The sequence below is a fragment of the Coffea arabica genome, chromosome 10e (assembly GCF_036785885.1).
Source record: "Coffea arabica cultivar ET-39 chromosome 10e, Coffea Arabica ET-39 HiFi, whole genome shotgun sequence".
In the NCBI taxonomy this organism is placed as follows: domain Eukaryota; kingdom Viridiplantae; phylum Streptophyta; class Magnoliopsida; order Gentianales; family Rubiaceae; genus Coffea; species Coffea arabica.
The window spans coordinates 709,449-733,057 of NC_092328.1; the positions used below are offsets into that span (position 1 = coordinate 709,449).

The 23,609-nt window shown below is 37.8% G+C and overlaps 3 protein-coding genes across 10 annotated transcripts; all 3 read left to right on the plus strand.

Annotated features, from left to right (window-relative positions):
* Positions 1-210: 210 nt before the first annotated feature.
* Positions 211-1,444, plus strand: LOC140015029 (dehydrin COR47-like). Its single transcript, XM_072066841.1, has 2 exons — positions 211-605; positions 743-1,444. Exons 1-2 carry the CDS (start codon positions 369-371, stop codon positions 1,187-1,189), a joined length of 684 nt encoding a protein of 227 aa, XP_071922942.1. The 5' UTR covers positions 211-368; the 3' UTR covers positions 1,190-1,444.
* Positions 1,445-5,020: 3,576 nt separating this feature from the next.
* On the plus strand, positions 5,021-16,197 carry LOC113712666 (uncharacterized). 6 transcript variants are annotated; one of them, XM_072067816.1, is made up of 19 exons: positions 5,117-5,282; positions 6,291-6,439; positions 6,745-6,862; positions 7,736-7,843; positions 7,932-8,053; positions 8,159-8,224; positions 10,032-10,193; positions 10,282-10,351; positions 10,433-10,587; positions 11,465-11,629; positions 11,705-11,776; positions 12,187-12,310; positions 12,406-12,717; positions 12,862-13,013; positions 13,101-13,325; positions 14,004-14,618; positions 15,221-15,385; positions 15,488-15,571; positions 15,904-16,197. In XM_072067816.1, the coding sequence occupies exons 2-18, from the start codon at positions 6,311-6,313 to the stop codon at positions 15,548-15,550; spliced, it is 2,823 nt and encodes a 940-aa protein (XP_071923917.1). In that variant the 5' UTR covers positions 5,117-5,282; positions 6,291-6,310; the 3' UTR covers positions 15,551-15,571; positions 15,904-16,197. The 6 variants fall into 6 exon arrangements, with proteins under 6 accessions (XP_027091967.2, XP_071923917.1, XP_071923920.1 ...); XM_072067819.1 differs by having other exon boundaries at positions 12,865-13,013; positions 15,230-15,385; XM_027236166.2 differs by lacking the exon at positions 15,904-16,197 and having other exon boundaries at positions 5,021-5,282; positions 12,865-13,013; positions 15,488-15,894.
* Positions 16,198-17,360: 1,163 nt separating this feature from the next.
* Positions 17,361-22,923, plus strand: LOC113712272 (cytoplasmic tRNA 2-thiolation protein 1). 3 transcript variants are annotated; one of them, XM_027235606.2, is made up of 10 exons: positions 17,361-17,600; positions 17,719-17,833; positions 18,465-18,607; positions 19,985-20,104; positions 20,949-21,061; positions 21,186-21,278; positions 21,388-21,428; positions 21,839-21,905; positions 21,973-22,084; positions 22,446-22,923. In XM_027235606.2, exons 1-10 carry the CDS (start codon positions 17,499-17,501, stop codon positions 22,608-22,610), a joined length of 1,071 nt encoding a protein of 356 aa, XP_027091407.2. In that variant the 5' UTR covers positions 17,361-17,498; the 3' UTR covers positions 22,611-22,923. The 3 variants fall into 3 exon arrangements, with proteins under 3 accessions (XP_027091407.2, XP_027091408.2, XP_071923042.1); XM_027235607.2 differs by having other exon boundaries at positions 22,345-22,561; XM_072066941.1 differs by lacking the exon at positions 17,361-17,600 and adding an exon at positions 19,156-19,228.
* Positions 22,924-23,609: the final 686 nt, after the last annotated feature.

A 23,609-nucleotide genomic window follows, 5' to 3' on the forward strand; every position in this document is an offset into this window, starting at 1 on the left:
ATGTAAGCCCACGTCGATTGTCGGTTACACTTGGTGTAGTTGATTGGGCTCTGGAGCGGCCTTTGGGCTTCCTTTTTTTTTTTTTTAAATTATTATTTATATAATAATTATTTAATGTTTCAATAAATTAATTAAAGCTACCTTATTCGCGTCATGTACGTGTTAGCCTTGGCCATCGCTATAAAAATGGCCACTTTCCTGCGGCCAATTGCAGCTCAAGTTATATATACCACCGGTTTCTTAATTCCATCGACCATTGTTCTATTTGATCAGTTTTCATTCATCGAGTAACCAACCTTTTCAATAGTTACCCCTTGATTTTTTGCTGTTTCCTGTTACATTCTGCTTTACGTACATCCATCAGCAAAATGGCCGAGTATGATCAGAGTAACATCAAGGTTGAGGAGGGATCAGCTGTTGAGGCCACGGATCGCGGACTCTTCAACTTGGGCAAGAAAGAGGAAGTGAAGAAGTGTGATCAAGGACAGGCCATCTCTGCGGAGTTTGATGAGAAAGTGCGTGTTTCTGAACCAGACAAGGAGGAGGGAAAGAAGCATGGTGGTCTTCTCGAGAAGCTCCACCGATCTGGTAGCAGCTCCAGCAGCGTAAGTTTTCGTTCTCCTTTCCATTTTTATCATCCCATACGCTTCTTGTTTTTTTTTCAAAGGTGTTTGGTGTGTGGAGGTTTCATTTTTCAAAGGCTAGCTAATAGTAATACAGAGGCTTTCTGATTGTTTTGCAGTCAAGTGAGGAAGAAGTAGAAGAGGGTGGTGAGAAGAAGAAGAAAAAGAAGGAAAAGAAGGGTTTGAAGGACAAGATCAAGGAGAAGATATCGGGTGATAAGAAGGACGAAGAAAAGGTTGAAAAATGTGAGGAAGGCACGTCTATCCCAGTTGAGAAATATGCCGAACCGGCCCATGCAGATGCTGCTCATGAACCAGAGGAGAAAAAGGGCTTCTTAGATAAGATCAAGGAGAAACTACCAGGTGGTGGTCAGAAGAAGACTGAGGAAGTCGCAGCAGCAGCACCGCCTCCTCCTCCGGCAGAGTGCACCGCCACTGAAGGTGAGGCCAAGGATAAGAAGGGATTCTTGGACAAGATCAAGGAGAAGCTCCCTGGCTACCATCCTAAGACTGAAGAAGAGAAGGAAAAGGAGAAGGAAAAAGAAAAGGAGGCTGGATGCCATTAATAAAAGAGCAAAGCAAATTAATAGCAGCTTTCCAGTGTGTCATAATTTTGCATTTGGATTAATACATTTTGGAGTGGCAATGATCTTTTTATTTTATTTTCTGCTTTTTGGGGGATCAGCCGCGTACATGTATTCAAGTACTTTGTGTGCCTATGTACAAAAGTGAAGTTTGTGTTTGATGTTAAGATTCACGTCAGTATCGTCGATTGTTTCTGCCCGGCGGATTAATAATAAAGTATTCCTTGGATTGATCAATTTCCATACCCACCGGTTGTCTATGGTCCATCTTGGACGAGTTTCAATTGCAGCAATTAACCACCAAAACTCGAAATTTTATTAACGGAAGAAAACATACAACAAATAGAAGTTGGATTTGATCGCCACCAAAGTACTTTGTTACCCTCTCCCGTCTGTCCACAACTTGAAGAAAAAAAAGAAAAAGAAAAAGAAAGAGGAGGAGTCTAGAAGCTTGTAGCGAGCGGGTGGCTTTGATCTTGTGGTGGGGGCCGAAAGTGGGCTGCATTTACGGGTTTGCTGCATTATTCATCGAAAGACTTTCCATGAATGGAGGGCCTAGAGTTCAATTGATGACAAGCATCCGTTCGAACTCGTAATTGAGATGTAGGACGTGAAGATATGATATGTTTTGCGATAGGCAATGGCACGCGGCATCGTATTTTAGGAAACGACCGATGACGCTGACCTGAAAGGGCAGCAGACAGATAGGGTACGCATTCCATCTCAACGCCAGACCTCTCTCCTGTCTCCACGACGTTGCATCCTATTGCGAATTGATGGATCTTAGACTCCTTTTCATTTCTCCATTTGGTTAAGGAAGAGTGCAAAAAATTAATCCGGGATATGATTAGGCTCTCTAACTTTTCCAATTGATTTAAATAAAAAAAAAAGCATTAAAGTTTGATGCACGCTTTATTTGGTATTTGAAATATCAAGATTGGCTTTTTTTGATAAGAGTTGGTTTGAATATCGCCCGTCAATTAGTCAAATTAAATTTGAACAACGTTTTACATTCGGCAATTTTGAAATTCAACTAAAATTTTGTTTGAAATGGATTCGACAATTAAACAAATTGAATTTAACTAAAATTTGAAATGTATTAAAATAATTAAATAAATTTAAACATTAAAATGCTCGAGTTGATATCTTTATATTCACGAGCTTGTTCAATTTGATTAGATTTGCTTCCGAGGAAGCATGTAAACATGGGGTTCCGGGTGCGCACATGTTTAATCACCCGGAGGAGGAGAAGGCGCCACAAATATTCAACGTGTGTTGGTATGCTACTGGACCCCGTTGGAGTTTTATCGTTGAACTTTGTCGATGCGACGAGTCGGAGACCGTGAAAAAGCTCACAACTGGAGGACTACCTGTAAATCACAAAATTGTTGTAATAATAATTTATCGCCTATCCTTACTCTTTTTTTTTAAGCTCATACATCTGAAATTTATTACTTTCTTCAATTCGACCCTCCAAATTGTGCTTTGTCAGTGAGTTTGGTCCTTCAACTGTGCTACATGAAATGGTAGAGAGTCTGAGATCAGTGATTCTGCTCTGCTTGTCCCGTCTCCAGGCATCAATAATGGGAATTTTGAACATCTTGGATTTGACAGGACGCGCACTCTGCACGGTCAGGCAAGAGTATTGGAAAAACTGTTGTCTCCTGGGTATACCTCATCAACGTCGACCTCCGCAACACTTCCCACTACCTTCGAGTGCAAAGCATCAAAGCAACAGAAAAAGGTTGAAATAGACAGTAGTGATTCATGCGCCCGCCCGTAATTGTAAAGAAAAACCACCTCTCACTCAGAGAAAGCCAAACTCACCGGTCGCCCCAAGTGAAAAATAATAATAATAACTAGTGTTCATGCGTAACAGGTCGAGGTCCTGTCTAAGGATGCCAGCAATTTTATCACAGCGAGAATCGAACACGAGATCATACCGTAAAACGGACTTATTAGTTTCGCCGCACTACCCGTGGAGGCATCTAATATGAGAAGCCTGATTGCAGTGTCCAACCATTCTTTACTGAGAACACTAGTTATTATTAATTCTGAAATTTTTCGTCAGATTCCGGCACTCAATTTCCTAGTCTAGTTAGTTAAACAACAAAAAATAGCCATTGTGGATATTACTGTCAAACTCTCTGTAACATGCCCAAACAGCGTCATGACCCAACATTCTTGGAAAACATGCCGGAGAAACCTGCAAAACAAGAAACGTAAATGGGAAATCAAACTCCTTTCTTTAATTATGTTAACTTCCTAAGCAAGAAACCAAACAGTAAGAAAAGGGGGAGCTAGCCAGAAAGACGTGGACAAGACAAGAGTAGAGCACTGTACCTTCTAGTCTCCGGAAGGTAATGTCCCTGAAACAAATTAAGGGTGTCGCATATTATGTTAACTTCCCGAGATATAGGAGGTGCCACTATCATCACTTCCTCTATCACCAGCCGCTTCCCCGCGCCTCTTGCCACACTAGCTGACCAGCACCGCTTCCCTGACATGACTGTCCTGAATCTTCCCTGACATGACTGTCAATTCACTTATGTTTTACACTAGTAATAAGCAGTACCATTATACTTTGCTACTTCGAACTTGGTAATGCACAGTGCATACATAATAGTTATCTGTTTGAGATATACCTCCGCATCTTATGGGGTTGCCCGCTGTTTTGCTGAATTCAACTTGTTAGCCATCCATTGTAACATCCTCCTCCATTGTGCGTTCTGGGCGTGCTGACTCAACTGTACAGCAGCAGTATATTGAGCGGCGGACATGAACATGATAGTGAATATAAGCTATGCCCTGCAATTTATAAGCAGCACAGGAAGTGAGTAGGCGGGCGGGTAAACGTCCAGGGTGGTTGGGATTTTGCTTGTGAAAGATTACAAACAATGCCTTATATATTGTCAATTATCAGTTATCATCGCCCATCGGATGCTTTCTGTTCATCATCCGTCCTGATCAGTAGCTGATTATGTGTCCTTGATTAGTGGCTAATTCTGTACCATGGGACAAAATCAGCAACAAAGTAAGAGCTGTTCATAGACATGTTGTTGAAAGTCTAATACGAGAAGCATGATTGCAGTGTCCAACCATTCTTTACTAAGAATCACATAATTTCTACTATATATGAGACTCGAGAAGCACACAATCTCTGTCGAAGCCTTCTTCTTCTTACTAAGAAACAAGCATCACAAATTTGTTACAAACTATAATAATAATGTCTTTTCTTGACAGTTCTTCTCCATAATGCTGACATTGATATATCGAAGCTGAATTACAGAAAAAGAAGATAAAAACTTTATACGTATATGATGTTACTTCTCTTATTGAGATTAAAATTTAACTTCATGGATATAGTACGATGTCACTTCTCTTATGTCTGACAAATAAATAAATCAATAACTAATACTATCCAATTTTGTTAAAAAAATAATAATAACTATAATGGTATTAAAATTTAAGTAGATGTGCAATTTTTCGCTTTTCGAAATAAGGATTTTGAATAGTTTTGATGAAAAAAAAAAACTGATAGCATATACACTAATCGCTGTCGGTATAAATGTATGTCATATGTTCAATAATTAAAATTAAAATTTAAATGTAAATTAGGTAACATTTATGAGTTTTTTTAACTTAAAGGACATACTATGAATGTTATGAGTTTTTTTAACTATATTAAACAACAGAAGACAACGGGAAGGAAAATTTTCAGCCAAAACAAAAGTAAATGTGGGTTCAGTTCAGCCAGACTTGACCCATTTTCAGAACAAAGCCAAATACCACTGTGGTACTCCAGTAATCCCCAATCTGGTGGAATCTAGATCCTTCTGGAAAGTGGAAAACGTTCGCTGCATCCCTCTCACGATAGAACCCAGCAAGGCGGTCCAAAAATATATAACTAGAAATAAAATTTAACTCAGGTTTCTCTCTGGATTCAGATAGTCTTTATTTTCTTCTCGCCCAAGTCGTCAGCGTACAACCTTTCTCGGCTATCCGACGATCGTGCCAAATTATCACCGCCTTGCTCTGCTTCACTCTCCGATCATTGCTTTCTCGCATCTTTAAGGTTTGATCAACCTTACTGCTTCTGTCGTTTTAAATTCTTTCTTTCTCCTTTCCCTATTTGGGAATATTAACGTTACCCTTTTCCAAGTATTGTACATTTGGATTTGTTTTTTCTTTTTGGGAACCCTAAGTAAATTCCGTTGCTTCTTGAATAATTGGAAAGATTAAAACGTGAAAGATGAGCTCAAAGATGCAGATTATGGCGTTTCTTAAAGACGCAGATTACGGTTGGAAGACACTAGTGTGGCTAACAAAAAAGTAGCTCTTTTTCCTTTGTGATTTCTAATGTTTAGATAAATGCGGACGCTTTCTTGTTTGGGTTTGACGATTTTATGGTCTAATCGATGGAAGTATGGATTTTGCACATTTAGAAGATGGTAAAAGATGCAGTAATCTGTGGGTATCGTAGCTTGGAGTTTAGTGCTTATTCTTAAAGGAGGTTTCTTATCTATGTTGGCTGTAGGAAATGTAGATTGTTGTTTGTGTTTGTCGAGTGCATTGCGCATTTATAAGATGATGATAGAAGATGAAAGAAGTAAGGGTTTTTTAGCTTGCAATTCCATACTTATTAGGAGGGACTCCTCTTTCCGATTATTGTGGCTTGTTGGACTGCCAAGTCCCACCAGAAGTTTATAACATATGCCAAGAAAATGATCATGTCGTCACTGTGGGTGCTTGAGAAAAATCTTGAAACAATTCGGTAATTCATCATAAATGACTGCAACATGTTGTTACTCCAAGTTTTATTTAGCAGAAAACGTTTGTGTGGCATGGCATCATCCATGTTTCGATAAAGTTGGCACTCATTTCTAAGAGATTAACATATTCTTTTTTTATCTTACATTTATGGTATGTTCTCATGCAAATGTCTTAATCCATTTAGATAGATGCATTTATTTTCTTTTCTTTTCTTTTTGTTCTAATTAAAAAACCCTCCTGTTTAGTTCAAGTTCGTTTTGTGTACTGTTTCTTGTCTCTGATTGTGTGCATCTAATATTGTTGTGTACAGTTGTTTCTTCTGAAAATCACATGGCGGATCATCAACCCATTGAAGGGTCAAGCACGAGTAATGTTTCCGGTGGAAGTCCTGAATCAACTGTGGAGCTGAACATCAAGACTCTTGACTCCCAGATTTACAGCTTTCACGCAGACAAGGATGTATGTCGTGTTTGTGCTCTATACATGTCATTATCAAGATTAGTTCTTTATATATTTGGTTAGAAAATTGGCCTTAAGCATTGTAGTTCAGTTCTATTTGCATTGCAGTACAGTTTTTTTTTTATTTTTTTTGAATGACTTAATTCAGTTTGCAAAATTATGATTGGTGCATAACCTAGTAAATGGATAGTTTGAGGTATTCACTTCAAAGTTTTACCTGTCAGGTTTCTGATATATTTTTGATTAATTTTAGCTTAAAAGGTACTTTGTTACTGGGTAAGATGTTGAGACTTGTATTGTTCCAGATGCCAGTTTCAGCATTGAAGGAGAAAATAGCTAGTCAAATTGGTGTTCCTGTTGAGCAGCAACGACTTATTTTTAGGGGCAAGGTCTTGAAGGATGATCATCTTCTTTCTGAATATTGTATCCTTTCTATGGAAAGCTGTGATGCATATGCCCGAAAATAGAGGGGAAAAAAGAAGAAATTATGCTCTTTCTTGTTATAAAACATGACATCAAGTTGATGGGCGACAAGAATCTAGCCATTTGGGGTCACCTTTCTGCATATCTTCATGTGCTTTTGGTTAGAAGGAATTCTCAAATTCTTTATAGTGCTATGCTAAGTTGTTTTTGTGCTTCAATTTGATACTACAAACATTTAAAGCATTCACATTTTGAATTGACATTTCCCATATATTCACGTGCAGAGATATATTCTTGAAGCTTTAAAATGGAAGTTTTATTAATTGTACTTCTTGATGACTGTGCAATTCATTGCATTATCATTCAACCTCTATAAAGGATGCTGCTTTTGTTTATATTTCTTCGAATCTTATTCAACTTTCCATCATTTTTTATTTGTCTCACCTTGAAGAAATTAGTGTAAAATTTAAAGTTTGATCCGTTGACTAGTATTTTTTTCAATCTTGGATAATTGTTAATGCTTGGTTAGTATGACATATTTTGGCAGGGACTGCTTTGGGGGTCTTATTTGTCTCAGGGATGTGATTTTAGCTAGTCTTCTTCTCATTACGCTTTTTATCCTGTCAACTAGTTGTCACTGGGGTTTATTAACCTTTCCTGAAAGTTGCTGCTGCTACAACATGGTTAAATTTTCAATTTGTATTGTTCCTTGCAGCTATGATTTATTTTTCTGAAGTATCTAGATATTAGTGATTTGCAAGTGGTCGTAAGCATAGTAACACCATTTGACTGAATCTAGAAGCTAAGATGTATCTGCACATTGGAGCTGCGTCCTGGCAAATGTGTTTGTGGTAAACCTTGATTCTGCTATAGATGTTGAAAATGGACATACGCTACATTTAGTTGAGAGACAGGCTACTCAGCAGCAACCTTCGTCTAGTTCAGATAATGGCAATACCAGAACAAACACTGGAAGAGTTGGTAAATTTTCATGCTTTTCATCTCTGAGTTTCAATGGTTATCCTATAACATTACTGTTTCTTATGTCTGCAAGCTTAAAATGTTTCAGGGCAAGAACCTGGTGGTCCTGGTGGCTCACGCAATCGTATGGGACAAATTTCACATAGTGTTGTTTTGGGGACATTCAATGTTGGTGAACAAGGTGAAAATGTCGGGTCAGATCTGAGTCGGGTGCGAGGCTGTCAACTTCTATGAATGGGTTTTATTATGTTTTAGGTTGGTTATTTGCATTTATAGGGATATATGCTTCTAATTCTTGTTGCTTTGTTTTCTTAGGTCATTGGGGCTGTCTTAAACTCCATTGGAATTGGGGGTCAGCCTGGTACACAACCTAGCGTGCAGGTGAGTTCAGTCTTTGATGGATTTCTTGATTCTCTACTCTTTGCTATCCAAAATTGTCTCTCTGGATGGGCATTCCGATTTTTAGCATTTACAATGGTTTAGTTATTAGATTTACAAATAAGAATTGCTTTGTATTCCCTAGTATTACCTTACCTAAGATATTTACGAGGGAAGAAGCCCTTAGATATGCAGAGAATAAATTGCCTGTAGTAGCTCTTCCAAGTTTACGGAGGTGGAAGTATCATGACCTTAGATCTGCCTCTGTTTTCAGTGATCATGCTGTTGTGTTGTAGAACTGAAGACTAACAAAAGATCATGTCTTGATTCTCGTCATTTTAGTAATAAGCATCTTACATATTTTAGTGCTATTTCTTGCATATTGTCCATGTGAAACTCCTTTATTCTGATTCTCCCTGCCCTAATTGTACGTTGGTGATAAATGTTAGTTTAATATTGATTGGAAGCTCAATTTGCACAGTTCTTATTGCACTTTGGACTATTATGGACATGGTCTTTAGTTGTACTAGCTTGCTGTTCTCCTTTTTATTCTTCTTTGCACTGATTTTTGTTATATGCTGATTAACCATGATTGATACTCTGGTGCATTTCTTGTTTGTTAAACATGGTTTTTATGTTCATATGAGTTTAAGCCTGTTCTTGGTTACTGAGTATTGGGGCTTCTTATGTTGACTTCAGTTTCGCTAACAATCTTAAGAAAGAAGAGTAATCGTGGAAATCCTTCTGGGAATTCTTGTTATGAATCCTGTCTGTATATGTTATACAATCTCTAAAATGATCTCAAAATCGTGGAAAGATTCCTCCTAAGTTGAACTGTACTGCTCACATCTACCTTTTCTATTATTTTCTGTTTTCAGTTTTTGAAGAATTAAGACTCATAACTGAAACTGATATTACTTAACTATGGTTACCTGATATCACTTTGTAAGGGACTCGAGCAAAAACTATGTTAGTGATAGCACTACAAAATGGCCTATATTTCGCTATATCCTGGATACAGAGGAGCTTATTGAATGGATGAAAAGCCAGAAAAAAATATTGCTATAGTAAGACATTTAAATGGAGAATGATAATCTAAAAGATAAATTATGTTCACCTTTTTAACGTTTTATTGTAACTTCTAATGGCCTGTGCTCTTTTTTCTATAGAATAACACTATTTGCCTTAGAGGTATTGCATAAAGTTAGTGAGCTTTATCTAGTTTGGTGTCAACATGATATCTTTTTGATCTCTTACAAATTCCCCTTGAGTACTTCAACTTCGGGAGGCTACTGTAACATACTGGGGCAAGATATTTAAAGGTAAGACTTGTTATTTTAGGAAAATTTGACTGGTGATGTTGCCTCAATTTAGCGACAATTATCATCATAATCAGGACAAATCTCAGTTAATAGCAAATTCACCCCCAATCAAGTTATGTTGGATCTCAGACCGTAGCTCTGACAGTTGCTGAGTTGAATCGTGATTGAGGATCTTCAAAGTCTTTTTCCTTTTCTGATGACACATGTCCTTCATGCATTATATGCTTTCCCTTTTGTTGAAGGGGGACTGGGAAGGTATTTTATATTTTGGTTGGCATCCACCAATCTAGTTGTTACCTTCATCTGATTACAAGAATTTTAGTATTATTTACCGTAAAGAGTTGGATGCCATATGTCACTGTAATCAGGTGTTAATGGGTTGTGAAACGTTAGACCTCCTGATGTTACATTTGGATTGGTGATCATGATACAAAACTGATTCACATAGTTGTGGATTTGTTTGTGTACACTCAATTCTTTGCCATCAGGTCCCCCAGAGGAGTGCAACAGGAGGAGTAAGAAATGATGCTGGCCACCAAAATCAGGGGGGAAACCAGTCACAGCCTGGGCAATCATTTAATAGTCAACCTATGCCTCATGCTGTGCAAATTCCCCTTGGTGCTGCTGTTGCTCTTCCTTCACTCAATATGGTATTTTGCATTAAATATGTTACCCTAACTTTTTTTCCAGAGCTGCTTTCGCTCAGATTTTAGCTTATTTTTCTCTTCTTTATGCTAGCCGATTCCTGATTCTCTGAACACAATTTATGAGTTTGTAAATCGCCTGGAGCAGGCGATGTCACAGCAGGGTAATAAATTTAGCATTCTTGCCATCTGGATCTGATTCTGCTCATATGTCTTCTTAACTTATTCGGAATTGTTTTTAACAGGATATCAGCCTAGCCAATCACCTAATATCACCGGTGATCCACGCACAACTCAACTGCCTGCAACCACTCCTGGTGTTCCAACACCAGAGGCGTTGAGCAATGTCTTGCGGCATGCCCAGCATCTTCTTGGTGGTCATGCTGTAGCGGCATTATCTGTATGATCTAGTGCAATTTACTTTTGATCTCTAGTTTTGCATACCATTATCCCAGTTAATTGCACGTGCTTCTTTGTCATAGTAGCTTTGTCGCCTAAATAAATAGCTAAAGTTCATTTTATTGTTCTGGATAATGAGGCGGATTTAGGATTATTGTTGTCATTGAAATTCTTAAAACAATGCTTATTTATCACACTCTGTTTTTTGTATCTTTGAATTGCATGTGCTTACTTGACTCGGCAACTTTGTCAACTCAGTAATTAATCAGCTACATTTGTTATTATTGTTTCAGCTACTACATTATTGTTATTATTGTTTCAGCTACTGCATTATGTTTAAGGTGGATGGGATGATGGAGTGGTCCATGCTATTATTGATTCGAATGTTTGTTCATCTATTTGTATTATTGCTTTTTGACGAAAACATCTCCAAGACTCCTGTTTGATGATGTCCGATGCCTAGTGTCATTCATATTAGGAACTTGTCTTGCATCTGTTTCTTTTGTCTCAACATTTTGGAAACTATGATGAAATGTCATAATTGTTCCAATTTGTCAATATGTCAAAATTAGGTATGAATGGCAATCAGAATTCATGTCACTCTGTCAGTTGCGCTAGAGACAAAAGAGTATAGAGCACTTAAACATGATTCCCGTTGGGGAAAATCATGTGTTTTGTAAACCTGTATCATTTGAGTTGTCTAGGTAACTGTCTGCATACAGGACCTTGGTGCATTCTTGCTCACGAAACATCTCTATCATCTCACAGAACCATAATATTTTTCACTTGTTTTGTTCGCCAAAAAAGTTCACATTCTTGCTGCATGTCACTCTAATTTCTGATATTTCTGTTGTTTATAACCTGCTGCAACTATGTAGCATGTTGCAGGGCGCTTGGAGCAGGAAGCAGGTTCTAATGATCCAACAATAAGGGGACAAATTCAGACTGAGTCAGCACAAGTAGGCCTTGCAATGCAGCACATAGGTGCTCTTCTTCTAGAGATTGGGAGAACAATGCTGACTCTGCGAATGGGACAATCTCCGGTGTGGCTTTTTGTTTTCTTTTGGTAGTTCCACGCTCTTAGATTTGTGATATTTACATTTTTTAGTTCATCGCAGGCTGAATCTTCTGTCAATGCTGGACCCGCAGTTTACGTATCTCCTTCAGGTCCTAACCCTATCATGGTTCAGGTATGTTAGAAACTTTATGGACATATTTAATGTTGGTTATCTCATAATTTCTTGTTGAGCCCTATCTGGGGTGTTTATACACCATTTCTCGACCTCTTTTTCTGTGTTTTCCAATGCAGAAGTATATAATTGCACATTTAGCATTTTGAGGATTTCTAATGCAGAAAGGAATTGGGTGAAAAGGAAAAAAAATGCAACGAAACTTTTCAATCACTCCTAGAAGACTGAAAGGCGTAAAACTGAGTTCTTGCTGAAATATACCCAAATAAAGACCATAAAAATGAATTGGTCTAGCTCCCAGATAGGCTTCTTAACTTCCAAGGGGTGCCCAGTTAAAGTTAAGCAAATTCAGAGATCTTTATTGGTTGCATTATTGATTTTAAGCTGTGATTTTTTTTTTCCCCTCGCAGCCGTTTCCTCTTCAGACCAGCTCCCTGTTTGGTAGTTCTGCTTCAGCTCCATCAAATCCTGGGGCTTTCGGACCTGTTGGAATTGGGAACATTTCAAGACATGTAAATATTCATATACACACTGGTATGGAAAGTGTTGGTAAAGTTTCTTCATTATTTTTTTACGTGTTGATTACATTATGCATTAAATAGACTTGCTCAATTTCTACTTGTGACCAGGGACACCGCTAGGTCCTTTTGTTTCTGGGGTTGGAGCCAGGATGAACAATGGGGAAGGAACTCTGGGCGAACGTGCCAATGGCACTGCTTCTGGTGAATCTGCTCAATCGCGAGTTCAAGGTGTCACAAATGTCAACACAACAGCTGTTCCATTACGACCTGCAGTTGTTGCTGTCTCTGGTACCCTAGAACCCAGTGTTGGTGTTTCACTGCCTCCAGATCTTTTTCCACTGTCGACAGTAGTACCGGAAGTGAATTCACAAATCAGAAATTTTGTTGGCAATATTCGGGGTGGACACCAGGCCTCATCAGGTGTGTTTGTTTCACATGATGACAGGGATCTGATATAGCATGCGTTTGCTTCACTTATATTCTTGTTAAATCACGTGTATTGGATTTCTCCTCATATCGTGTGCTCCACTGCTTCTTTTTTTCTTTATTTGTCGTGTTTAAAAGTAGAGAGTTCAACTGTTCAAGAGAGAGCTGTCGGTGCTGCTGCTGCTGGAGATGAAGGTAGGAGCAATGAACAGAATAATATCTCGTCTGGCCATGGATTTGGGGAGACTAGCCAACTATTCCCTGGTGTTTCTAACACGACAAATCAGGAGGTCTGTTTTGCAAAATTGATTAAGATTTAGTTGATCTTTTTTGTTTTTTACGTGGTATAATTGACTTAACCAACTTTTGACTTGCAGACACAGCCTTCTGGCCACCAGCCTAGCAATAGTAAGGATAGTGGTGTTGCTGTGAACCCAAAATATGAACCTTCCAGCAGTTCACTTGGGGGCTCTAATGAACCATCAAGCACCCCGGTGGTAGTAACTGTAGAAGGGGCTTCAAGTTCCAGTCAAGCCATGGATACAACTGGTGGTTCATCCACTACTCCTCTTGGGTTGGGCCTTGGAAGTTTGCAACCTAAGGTAGGTTACTGTTGATATGTTAGATGTGGAATAAAATTTGTACTGCTTTTTTTGCCATAGGAATGAAAGCACTTGTCTGAAGCTCTTCCACTTTGGTTCCAAATATGGACCCTTATTTTTCAGATGCTACCCAAGTATAAAGTGGTTACTTTGGTTTTTTTTAGCTGGATATTGATACCTCTCTAGTTCACCTTTAAGATCATCCAGTCAGCTTCTTGATATGGGAACTGCAGAATTTAGTTGACTATGCTCTGCACATATTATATTTTCAACTATTTTTATTATACAGGGTGGATTTTGTTAAGATAAATGTGTGGACTACTGACTAGAGAAATATAGAAATCAGTGTGAAATGATCAGTATAGCAAAAGGTAGCACACTTCAAAAATGATATAAATTGCATTCAAGTAACTGATGTGCCTGTTAATATAAGGGAAAGGATAACTGGAGTTTTCCACGCAAAAGAAAGCATGGACCTAATCAGAAAGGATAGAAGATAAGGTTACACTAAAGCTTGCCAGGTTTCCTAGATGCTATAGGATAAGACTTGCGTAGATTGACCAAGGGGTATTTACTGAACTATGAAATTTTTGTCAGCATATGATATCTTATATTGTCGACTTCTATTTGATTTTGAATGTGTGCTGCATAATGTCTTACAACCCTGATTTTAATCAGAGGCGAAGTAGGCAATCAAGGTCTCAAAGCAACAGTGGTAGTAGCTCTTTGGTCACTTCTAATCAGACTGAACAACCTAGAATTGCGGGGCAACAGGTTTTGCAATCTCTTGCATCACTTGCAGCTAGAAGCAATGGAAATACTCAGGCTTCAGGGCAGTTGTCACAGCCTGCTGGGGTAGTCGTGGATAGTCTACCTCCTGCAGAGGAAAATGCTGATGGCCAGTTTGACATCGGCAATGCTATGTCTCAGGTTCTCCAAAGCCCTGCCTTGAATGGTTTGTTGGCAGGGGTTTCCCAGCAAACTGGTATAGGTTCGCCAAATGCTCTGAGGAACATTATGGAGCAACTAACTCAGAACCCAGCCATGCGGAATACAGTCAATCAAATTGCTCAACAGATTGACAACCATGACCTTGGAAACATGTTCTCCAGCTTGGGTGGAGGTCAAGGTGGTGGCTTTGATTTATCAAGAATGATGCAACAAATGATGCCAATCGTTTCTCAAGCTCTTGGTGGTGATTCTACTGGGCCCCAACCAACACTTGCTATGGGGCCTGATCTCATGGGCAGTAGATCAAGGAGGGATGTTGTGTCAACTGTTGAAAACTCTCAGGTATGTGTTCATATCTGTGGGTTTGAAGATACTTGTGTTCATGGAACTTTCCAAGTAGAGGCAGTGAAGTTGCTTGTAAGAATTCAGGAGTCATTCGAGTTCAATTTGGCTTTTGTACCCTTGCATCCTTTTTCCAGACCTCACAAGAGCCGGTGACTTTGGTGTTAGTGTAGGCTCATTTGACAAGTTTTTAAGTAGAGGACATGGATAACTTTTGATGGTTAACTTTTAAGCTTCTAAATATACTGGAGAATTAGAAACGGAACCCAAATTATTATTATTATTATTATTTTATTCTTCAGTATCTTGTGCATTTGTCTACTGTATGGTGCATTGCCTTTTCAATGCACTTTCTGTCTGTATCTCGCTTCATGTATCTTCTAAACCATCTGTGGTGGTTTTCATTTTTTTGTTATTATATTTCACTGTTCTGTTGGTTCTTTATCCTCAATATTGTGATTCTGAAAATTGTTTTAACCTGCAGAAGAAATTTTCCACTATTGACATTGTAATTGTTGGCTGATCTTCATGGATTTTTTTTTAATGGTCAATTCATTTATTTTTTTAATGTTTATTTGTATTGTGTTGAAATACATTTTTAGCCGGATCAGGTTGACATCCAACAAGTGGCTCGAGGGATTGAACAACAAAGTCCTCCAGGAGAAATTTTTCGCTCAATGGTTGAAAATGCTTTACAGTTGTGCGAAGGTGACAATGTCCAGGGGAATGTTGTAAATGAATTATGCAGCGATGAGGGGCTTGCTAATGTATGCTTCTGCAGCCATGTTATCAATTTGTGCGCTCGCTGTTGATTATCGTTTAAAAAAAAAAACTGATATTCATGCTCACCATTAATTTTGGTCTTGCAGGAATTCATGGAGATGCTGCGGCAGGATATTTCGCGACGACTTGATGATAGAAGTAGCCCCTAGGGCTAGGGTCACACAAGCATGGTTCGTTTTGTCTTTGTCAATACTTTCTGTAATCCATTTTTTGTCCAGGCTCTGAGGTATTATCGCGATATTTGGCAGTATTGCTCAAAATTATTCTGCCTTTGACAGTTGCGTAGTTTCCTGTAACTGGAGCACAGACCGTTTGTACAAATTTAGAAGTGGGGTCTTTTTATCTGTTAAGTTTTGAGTTCCCATTGTTTTGGGACTAAGTGGTTTTACTAATTTCTGTATAAGTTGCTGCGAGAGTTTGATACATCTAGTTTTCATATTACGTTTTGTGTGGTGCTGAGCTTTTTTAGTAATCAAGTCTATTTTTGGTGGTGCGTTGCTAGAATGGCGTTTTGGATATAACACCAGATGCAACTAAAGATATCATTTGAGTGGTTACTGGAATTTGCATTTACCCGGTCCGGAATGGCATTTTGCTGCTGAATTTAGATACAATTTGGGACTGAACCTCTAAGATGAGTTTCTAAGTTGTGATTGGCAGTTGCTTGTATAGAAGGATCGATCCCTTCTTTGCCATCTGTTGTGTAAACCCGTTCCCTAATTGATTGCACAATTTAAGTAATTGATGCTTCTTTACATGATGGGATAATTTTGGAAACCTCTCCTGAGGTTCTTCATGTCAGCTCTTCCGAGGTTTTTAAAATTCCATTTACCTTCCTCGACAAATAGTCTTAGATAAAAAATAATGAAGTTGCTATGTAATATTAATCCATTGTTGTTTGTATTGAGGTATTGATGAGAAAGCAAATGATGCAAGTTAAAATTAAATCTAGTGAAGGTCAACTATTTGGAAGGATTTTGATAAGTAATTAACATCTTGAAAATTTTTGTGAGACAGTTGTGAGGAAGTTGTGAGATCCTGAAAATATATTTTAATACATGATATAATTTAAATTTAACACTGTCGAGTATCAATAGTATTCAGTATTTAAATTTAATTTAGAATTTTCTGAAAAGTTTTGCCAATTGATGAGTATGCACTCGTTTAGGACAACGGGGGTTTAGTTTCTTCGGTTATCCCTTGTTATCTTTGATTCTATCATATCCGGTTAATAAAAAAAAAAAAAAGGAAAATGATTTATTTCATCTCTCACATTTCGAAAAAAATATTCTTTTCGTCCCTCACTTTTAAAATGAAGCAAATTTGTCCCTGACATTTAAAAATTAAAGCTATTATATTCTTGAACATAATTTTCAATTTGAATCAAACCATCCAATAATCCAGTAATAAATTTCTAAAATAGAATTGACAGATCACTCGATTAATTTCATCATATTTACATGACATTTATTAAACAAAAAAATAAAAAATTATAACATATAAGGCCATTCTTTGTCTTGGAATAGTAGAGTTTTTTTTTTTTTTTTTGGTAAATTTAATCTAGATGTGTATCATAAATATAAATTTTGATATTTAAATTTAAATTAAAATGATACGACGATATATAAAACCGTCAGTGTATATAATAATAATGTAGGGAAGATTAATTTTTCTTTTTTATGTTATAATTTTTTATTTTTCCTTTTTAGGTTCATTAAATTTCACATGAATATCAAGTTGAATTAACCAAATGATCTACCAATTACACCCTCAAAATTTATAATCAGGTTGATTAGTGGTTTGATTTAGATTGAAATTTGGGTTCAGGAATGTAATAACTTAACGAAATTGCTTCGTTTTAAAGTGAGGGACAAAAAGAATATTTTTGTGAGATGTGAAGGATGAAACCTATCATTTTCCCGAAAAAAAGTGCACCAAGAGTATCAAAGAACTTAAGGAAACGACGTCGTTGCAGCGATCTTCAATCCGATGGACGGGGACTGCTCTAACCAAAGTTTGAACACCTTAGAAAAAACGACGTCATCTCAGCTTGCCACGAAACTCCCCGATTGATTGAATCTTCTGGATAATCAGAAAATGGAAGCCGAAGAGGTGGTGGCTAAACCCCCAAAAGGCCGCTTCTGTACCATCTGTAACCAGAGACGCGCCGCCCTCAAACGCCCCAAAACCCTTGAACAAGTACGAGACTTCACACACGCACACTCTTTGCTCAATCTTTGGTCTTTGGATTCTGATTTTCTTCTTCTTCTTCTTCTCCTCCTTCCTTCTTTTTGCCCTTTTTCTGGCTCGAGTGAAGATATGCAGGGAGTGTTTCTATGCGGTGTTCGAAGAAGAAATTCACGGCGTAATAGTGGATAACCAGCTTTTCAAGCCTGGTGAACGCGTAGCCATTGGAGCTTCTGGTGGAAAAGGTCAATTTTAGCTGCTTCTATTTTTCTACTTTTTCGTGAACTGGTTGGACATCCTTGCCAATGTTGTTAAGCTGTCTACTTTTGTTTTTAGTTCTTTGTAATTAACATAAGGATATTGCTTTTGCAATGGATGGTTGAATAAATTATTTTAAGTGTACGTTAGGTGCTGGAACTGTTATCACTCATGGCAATTAGGTGAATTGTCGTTAGAGTCTCACAATTTTTTGATGCCCTCCTTATCTGTGATGTTTTCAAAGTCGAGGTGTTCAATACAGTATGACATGCGCATAGCACGTTGATTCTAAAGCTTTCTCGTAATTTTTGTACAATATACTATTGCTACAGAATTTTAATTGTGAAAAAGGGATGAAATCGCTTACCTGCAAAAATGTTTAATTGAAGAATGTTTTGCACATTTGTTTGTTTTGCATCATCCTACATTGAGAACACGCAGTTATCAAAATTGAAGGGTGTATTGAATTTTTTCCTTGCATAATCCAGTTTATGTATATTTGTCTGCAAGATGTTATTGAATCTTTTTTTAATATAAAAGTAATTGTGTCTAGCTTTTGCTCTGCTACATTGGCTAGAATTTGGTTTCTTTCTTTTCATTCCCCATTTGTTTATGCAGATTCCACGGTGCTTGCTTATGTATTATCAGAATTGAATCGCAGGCACAACTATGGCCTGGATTTATTCCTTTTGTCGGTTGATGAAGGCATCACGGGGTACCGTGATGACTCTCTTGAAACTGTTAAAAGAAATGAAATTCAGGTTTGGTGCTTTTCTATGTTCTTCTTGGATGTGAATTTTTGACGCTGTTTGTGATATATGAGTTTCACCCAGTTGATTTGTTAATGGTTTTTTTTTTTTTTTAATTATTAGTTTAAATGATTTAGACTTGGTTTCATGGTTATGCACTAGGAGGCAAACTTATCTTGTGAAAATGACCATTGTTCTTCCTTCTTGTTCATGCTAGCAAATTGTGATTACAGCTAATAGTTAACTGGTTAACCACTCTTCTAGATCCATGCAAAGTAGTATTCAGGTTTTGATACCTACATGCTGTAAGGGCCTTCTTGAAACTTGCTAGCTTAATTAAGTCTTATAGAAATTAATGGAATCATGTCATGATTCACTCAACAGATTAATAATGCAATTAACAAAAATTACTTGGTGAGTATAAGCACATCAGCTTTTCATCAACTGAAGTAAATCTAAGTGCCTTTTTAGAGTTCTTTCCAGTATATAAACTTGCCAAATAATATTTCATTAGAGAAATGAGGTAAAGTTATATTGGCATGGTTGGACTTGCTGTTCAGGCCGGCACACCTGTGTTGGCACGGCATGGGTGTGGGTGCAGGATCCGTATCAGATGCAGTCAGAAAGATTTGGGTGCGTTGACTGTTTCAGGCATGGCTTCATAAAAAATTGCTATTCATCCATACTTATATCTTTGTGGAGGCCGATACTTTGATCTTCAAGAGGATTGCTGAGAATGGAAGAGGATTGAGGTGAAGATGGAGAGGATAAGGATGGTTTTAGATTGTGGAAAACGAGGAAATATTCGAACTCAGAGTCACAGTTGGACTCAACACAGTTGACGGAGAGAATGACAGGAAAAATAGAAATTTCTTAAAGTGACATACTGGTGACTTGTTAGAGGTTACCACTGCATTGATTGGATAACTAATGTCCATATTTTTTGTTTTGCTAGTTGGTCACCAGACGCCTGTCACTTTTAGGTGACTTTAATACTTCACCATCCCCATTTCATCCTTTAAAAGGATTAATTGTATAAAATAGCATTTCATATGCAAGGCCAATTTCCTTGATCTAATTATCCATCCAATCATAGTGCCATGTCTACGTCCCTGTGTCTGAGTTTCTAGACTTGTCTGTGTATCCTAGTTTTTAGTGTTAAAAGATCTAATTATCCTACATCCGCACCGGAGTCCGAGCAACATAGACGTTGTCTATGACTATGAAAGCATTGGACTACTATCTTTTGTGATGCTGTGGAGATTCCGAGCAACATAGATGTTGTCTATTTCCATGAAAGCATTGGACTAATATCTTTTGTGATGCTGTGGAGATTTAGTTTTCTTGTCTGTTTCTCTTATCTGATATGCTGTTCCCTTCTTTGTACAGTACGGACTTCCTCTTAAAGTTGTTTCCTACAAGGATTTGTATGGCTGGACAATGGATGAGATAGTAAAGCTGATAGGTTTGAAGAATAACTGCACATTTTGTGGTGTTTTCCGGCGCCAGGTAATAGAGATAAGCTTATTTACTAAACAAGCTGGAAAGATGCAGTCACTTGAACTTTCTGATAAAAGCTAATATAATTTCTTTTTGGTGCTGTCTGATGTAACATGGGGACCCAAAACCGTTGTAACTTATTTTCATGCATAAAGTTGAGTGTTAATTTGTAAAGGAGGACAGTGGAGTTTTCTAGTATATGTGGTAGTGTCGGCTGTTCTGCTACAACATAATAAACTATAGGCTTATCATGGAGCAAGATGCATGCCCAATTTGGTGGAAGAAACTGTAGCCTGCTATTTATTTTGTCTTGCTGCTGCAGCATCTTTAAATTATTTATATATATTTTGTAATCATGGAAGTGATATTTTCAGTTTGGTAGATAAATCAGTTGCTCTGCATCAATTGTTTCTTGAAGCAACTAAGCAAATAGTTGGTTAACTGGACAGTCCTTATCTATTATTTGTTTGTCACACTCATCACACTCCTTATCTATTAGTTGCTATAAACTTCAGGTTTCATTGATACAAACATGTATGCTACATGTGTTAAGTTACATAAATGTTCTATATGTGGCAATTCGCAATTCAACATGATTAGCCAGGATATTTTGAAGAATGTGTTTTTAGGAAACATCAATTAGGTAGCTATGCTAATTGTATGTTTCACTTAGACTTGGTGAACTGTTACACATGTTCAATCTCTTTAATCGCATGGTGAGGAGTTAACTTTTCTCTCAAGTATTATGCATAATTGATTTCCTTCTGTGCAAGTTTAGCTGATTTTCACTGTTGCAAAGAATTAAGCTTGTATAAACTGATGATTGTCATTTGCTTTCTCCTTTGTCTTCAAGGCCCTAGATCGAGGTGCCACATTGTTGAAAGTAGATAAACTAGTGACAGGACATAATGCAGATGATATTGCTGAAACAGTCCTCTTAAATATACTGCGAGGTGATATTGCCAGGTACTGTTTCCTTATCCCTAAAACCTGCTAAACTATTCATTAACGTATCCTTCTCTCCCTCCACAATAATTTTCTTCTTCCTCTTTCTTGATTGATTAACACAGTTCTGTGCTTCATGCTGCAGACTGAGTAGATGCACATCTATCACAACTGGTGAAGATGGACCCATACCGAGATGCAAGCCTTTCAAATACACATATGAGAAAGAGATTGTTATATATCCTTGGTGTTCTATTGTTGTGTGCAGATACCTTTTAATTCTTTGAAAATGCATTACTTTATGATTTTTATTCTTTACTGCCGCAAAACCTTAACCTAAAGCTCACGTATGCATATTTCAAAAGGTTGGACTACTTCTCTACTGAATGTGAGTGTGTTTTATGTCATGTAACCTTTCTATATTGATAGTATCTCTATTTTCAGAATATTTTGCTCTACTCCCAGCCCATCTCTGTGTGTGTGTGAGAGATTAGCTCTGTCTTTCTTTATTTGATCAAGGGACTGCCCAGAGCAAGTTACTGTCATCAGACTCTTTGCCGGGCTAGTCTTTTGGAAAATGAGAGCTTTTCCTATCTTTGAGTGGGCTGTGGAATATACTGATTTTATCTGCACTTCTAATGACCTCTTAGTCTGCAAGATGGATATGTTCCAAGTTTTTGAGATTCATGCACTGTTTCCTGCCCCAATAATGATTTTCAGTTAAATTGGTTGATTCCTGTCTCATGTTTTAGATACTTTGCAAATCTTAGTTTTTTGTTATGTCCTTTTGAACTACAGGCATTTACTCTCCAAATGCTTACCGTGGATTTGCTCGAGAATTTATCAAGGATCTAGAGAGGATCAGGTACTGCTCTGTTGATTTTCTTTAAGCAATATTAACAATAAATGAAAAAAAAACTGTTGATTTGCAGACCAAGAGCAATATTGGATATCATTAAATCAGGTGAAGATTTTAGGATCTCCACTTCAACAAAAATGCCAGAGCAGGGTAATTGTGAACGCTGTGGTTACATTTCCAGCCAGGTAATGTGTAAACCAGTTATGTGTGCTAAAATTTGTATTTACTTGGTATTTTTAAGTGTAGGAGGTCGTATCTATTTGGCCTTGTCCTTTTTTTTTCCTTCCCTCCCCAAACCCCACCCCAACACCCCCCCCCCCCCAAAAAAAAAAAGAAGCAAACTGAATTCTATGTTTTTGAAAATGCTCTCCTCTTAAATGAAAAACTGTTGCAGCTGCTGTGTCTCTTTTACTTCTGACTTGACTACATTTACCTTTTGGAGCAGTTCTCTGTTCCATCATCTGATTTTCTGCTGTTAAGTATGGTATTATTTGCTTGATGGGAACAACACTTGGAATGTGACCCTATAGCTCCGAATATCTGCAGAAATGGTGTAAAGCTTGTGTCTTGCTAGAGGGACTGAATCGTGGTTTACCAAAGCTTGGTATTGGGAGAAGTCGCGGTGCTAATAATGAGCTGAGCAAGAATGCAAAAGAAGCGAAGGGAATAGATAGTATTCAGAGCAAACAATGTGGAACTTTGGACTTCTGATGTGGTGGCATTTGGCATACGTCTTTTTTGAGGCTCAATCAACATCACGGCCCTTGAGTTTTCACCCTTCATCTGATCAGCAAGTTGATTTTCTCTGGCTTGCTCGAGTTTTATGCTGGTAACTTGCGGGGTGATGTCCAAGGAGGCTTGATCTCTTCGAAAAGCCATTAGCAACGCTGTCATTTTAACAGGAGCCTGGTTCCATAACGACCATAATCTGTATTGGGACACGGGAATTTTGTAGCACTTCTTATTATATATGAACGACGTTACTTAACAGGTTTATATGCACGTCACATCATTGCAATTTGAATTTGAATCCCAAATTTTGCATATATAGCATGTATTTAGACCTAATATGTATATGGATTTGATACTCTTGTGTAGTTGAAGAGCAAACGATATTCTTTTGTTTAGCTGACACTTCCTATTGGAAGAGAAATCTTAATCCTTGAACTTTACTTGGCTGGATTTCAAACGATCGCGTTGAGCTAACGGCAACACTTTTTATTGGAAGAGGAATCTAATCCTTGAGCCTTATTAGGCTGGATTAAAAATCATTTCTTAGTTAGTTCCTAAGCTGATTAAAAAGATTCAATGTTAGATTATGTTCAGAAAAGATTCAATTTTTGCTGGCATTTAAGAAATTTAACAGTGATGTATGGAAAAAATAAAGCAACGAGAGTGAAGTACGAAAAGCGGTCGTCAAACTCAATCCGAGTCAGATTCAATTAGGCTCGTTTAATGGGGCTGCTGCTGGCTTAGCTTAATTAGGGTTCTATGCGTTTGCAATACGAGAAGACAACATCGGGGCCTCTCAATTCAATTAATTTAAGGGGTGTTTCCTCCAGAGGAAATCCGGAAAATTCTAGTAGTACGCTGCTGTTGTAGCTGAAAAGTGATACGGTAGAACAGCGGGCCTCTCAATCAGTTTCGGCCAGCCATGGCTCCCTCTGCGCCACCTTCAAGCTCCGGCGCTCAAAACCCGAAGAAGTCACT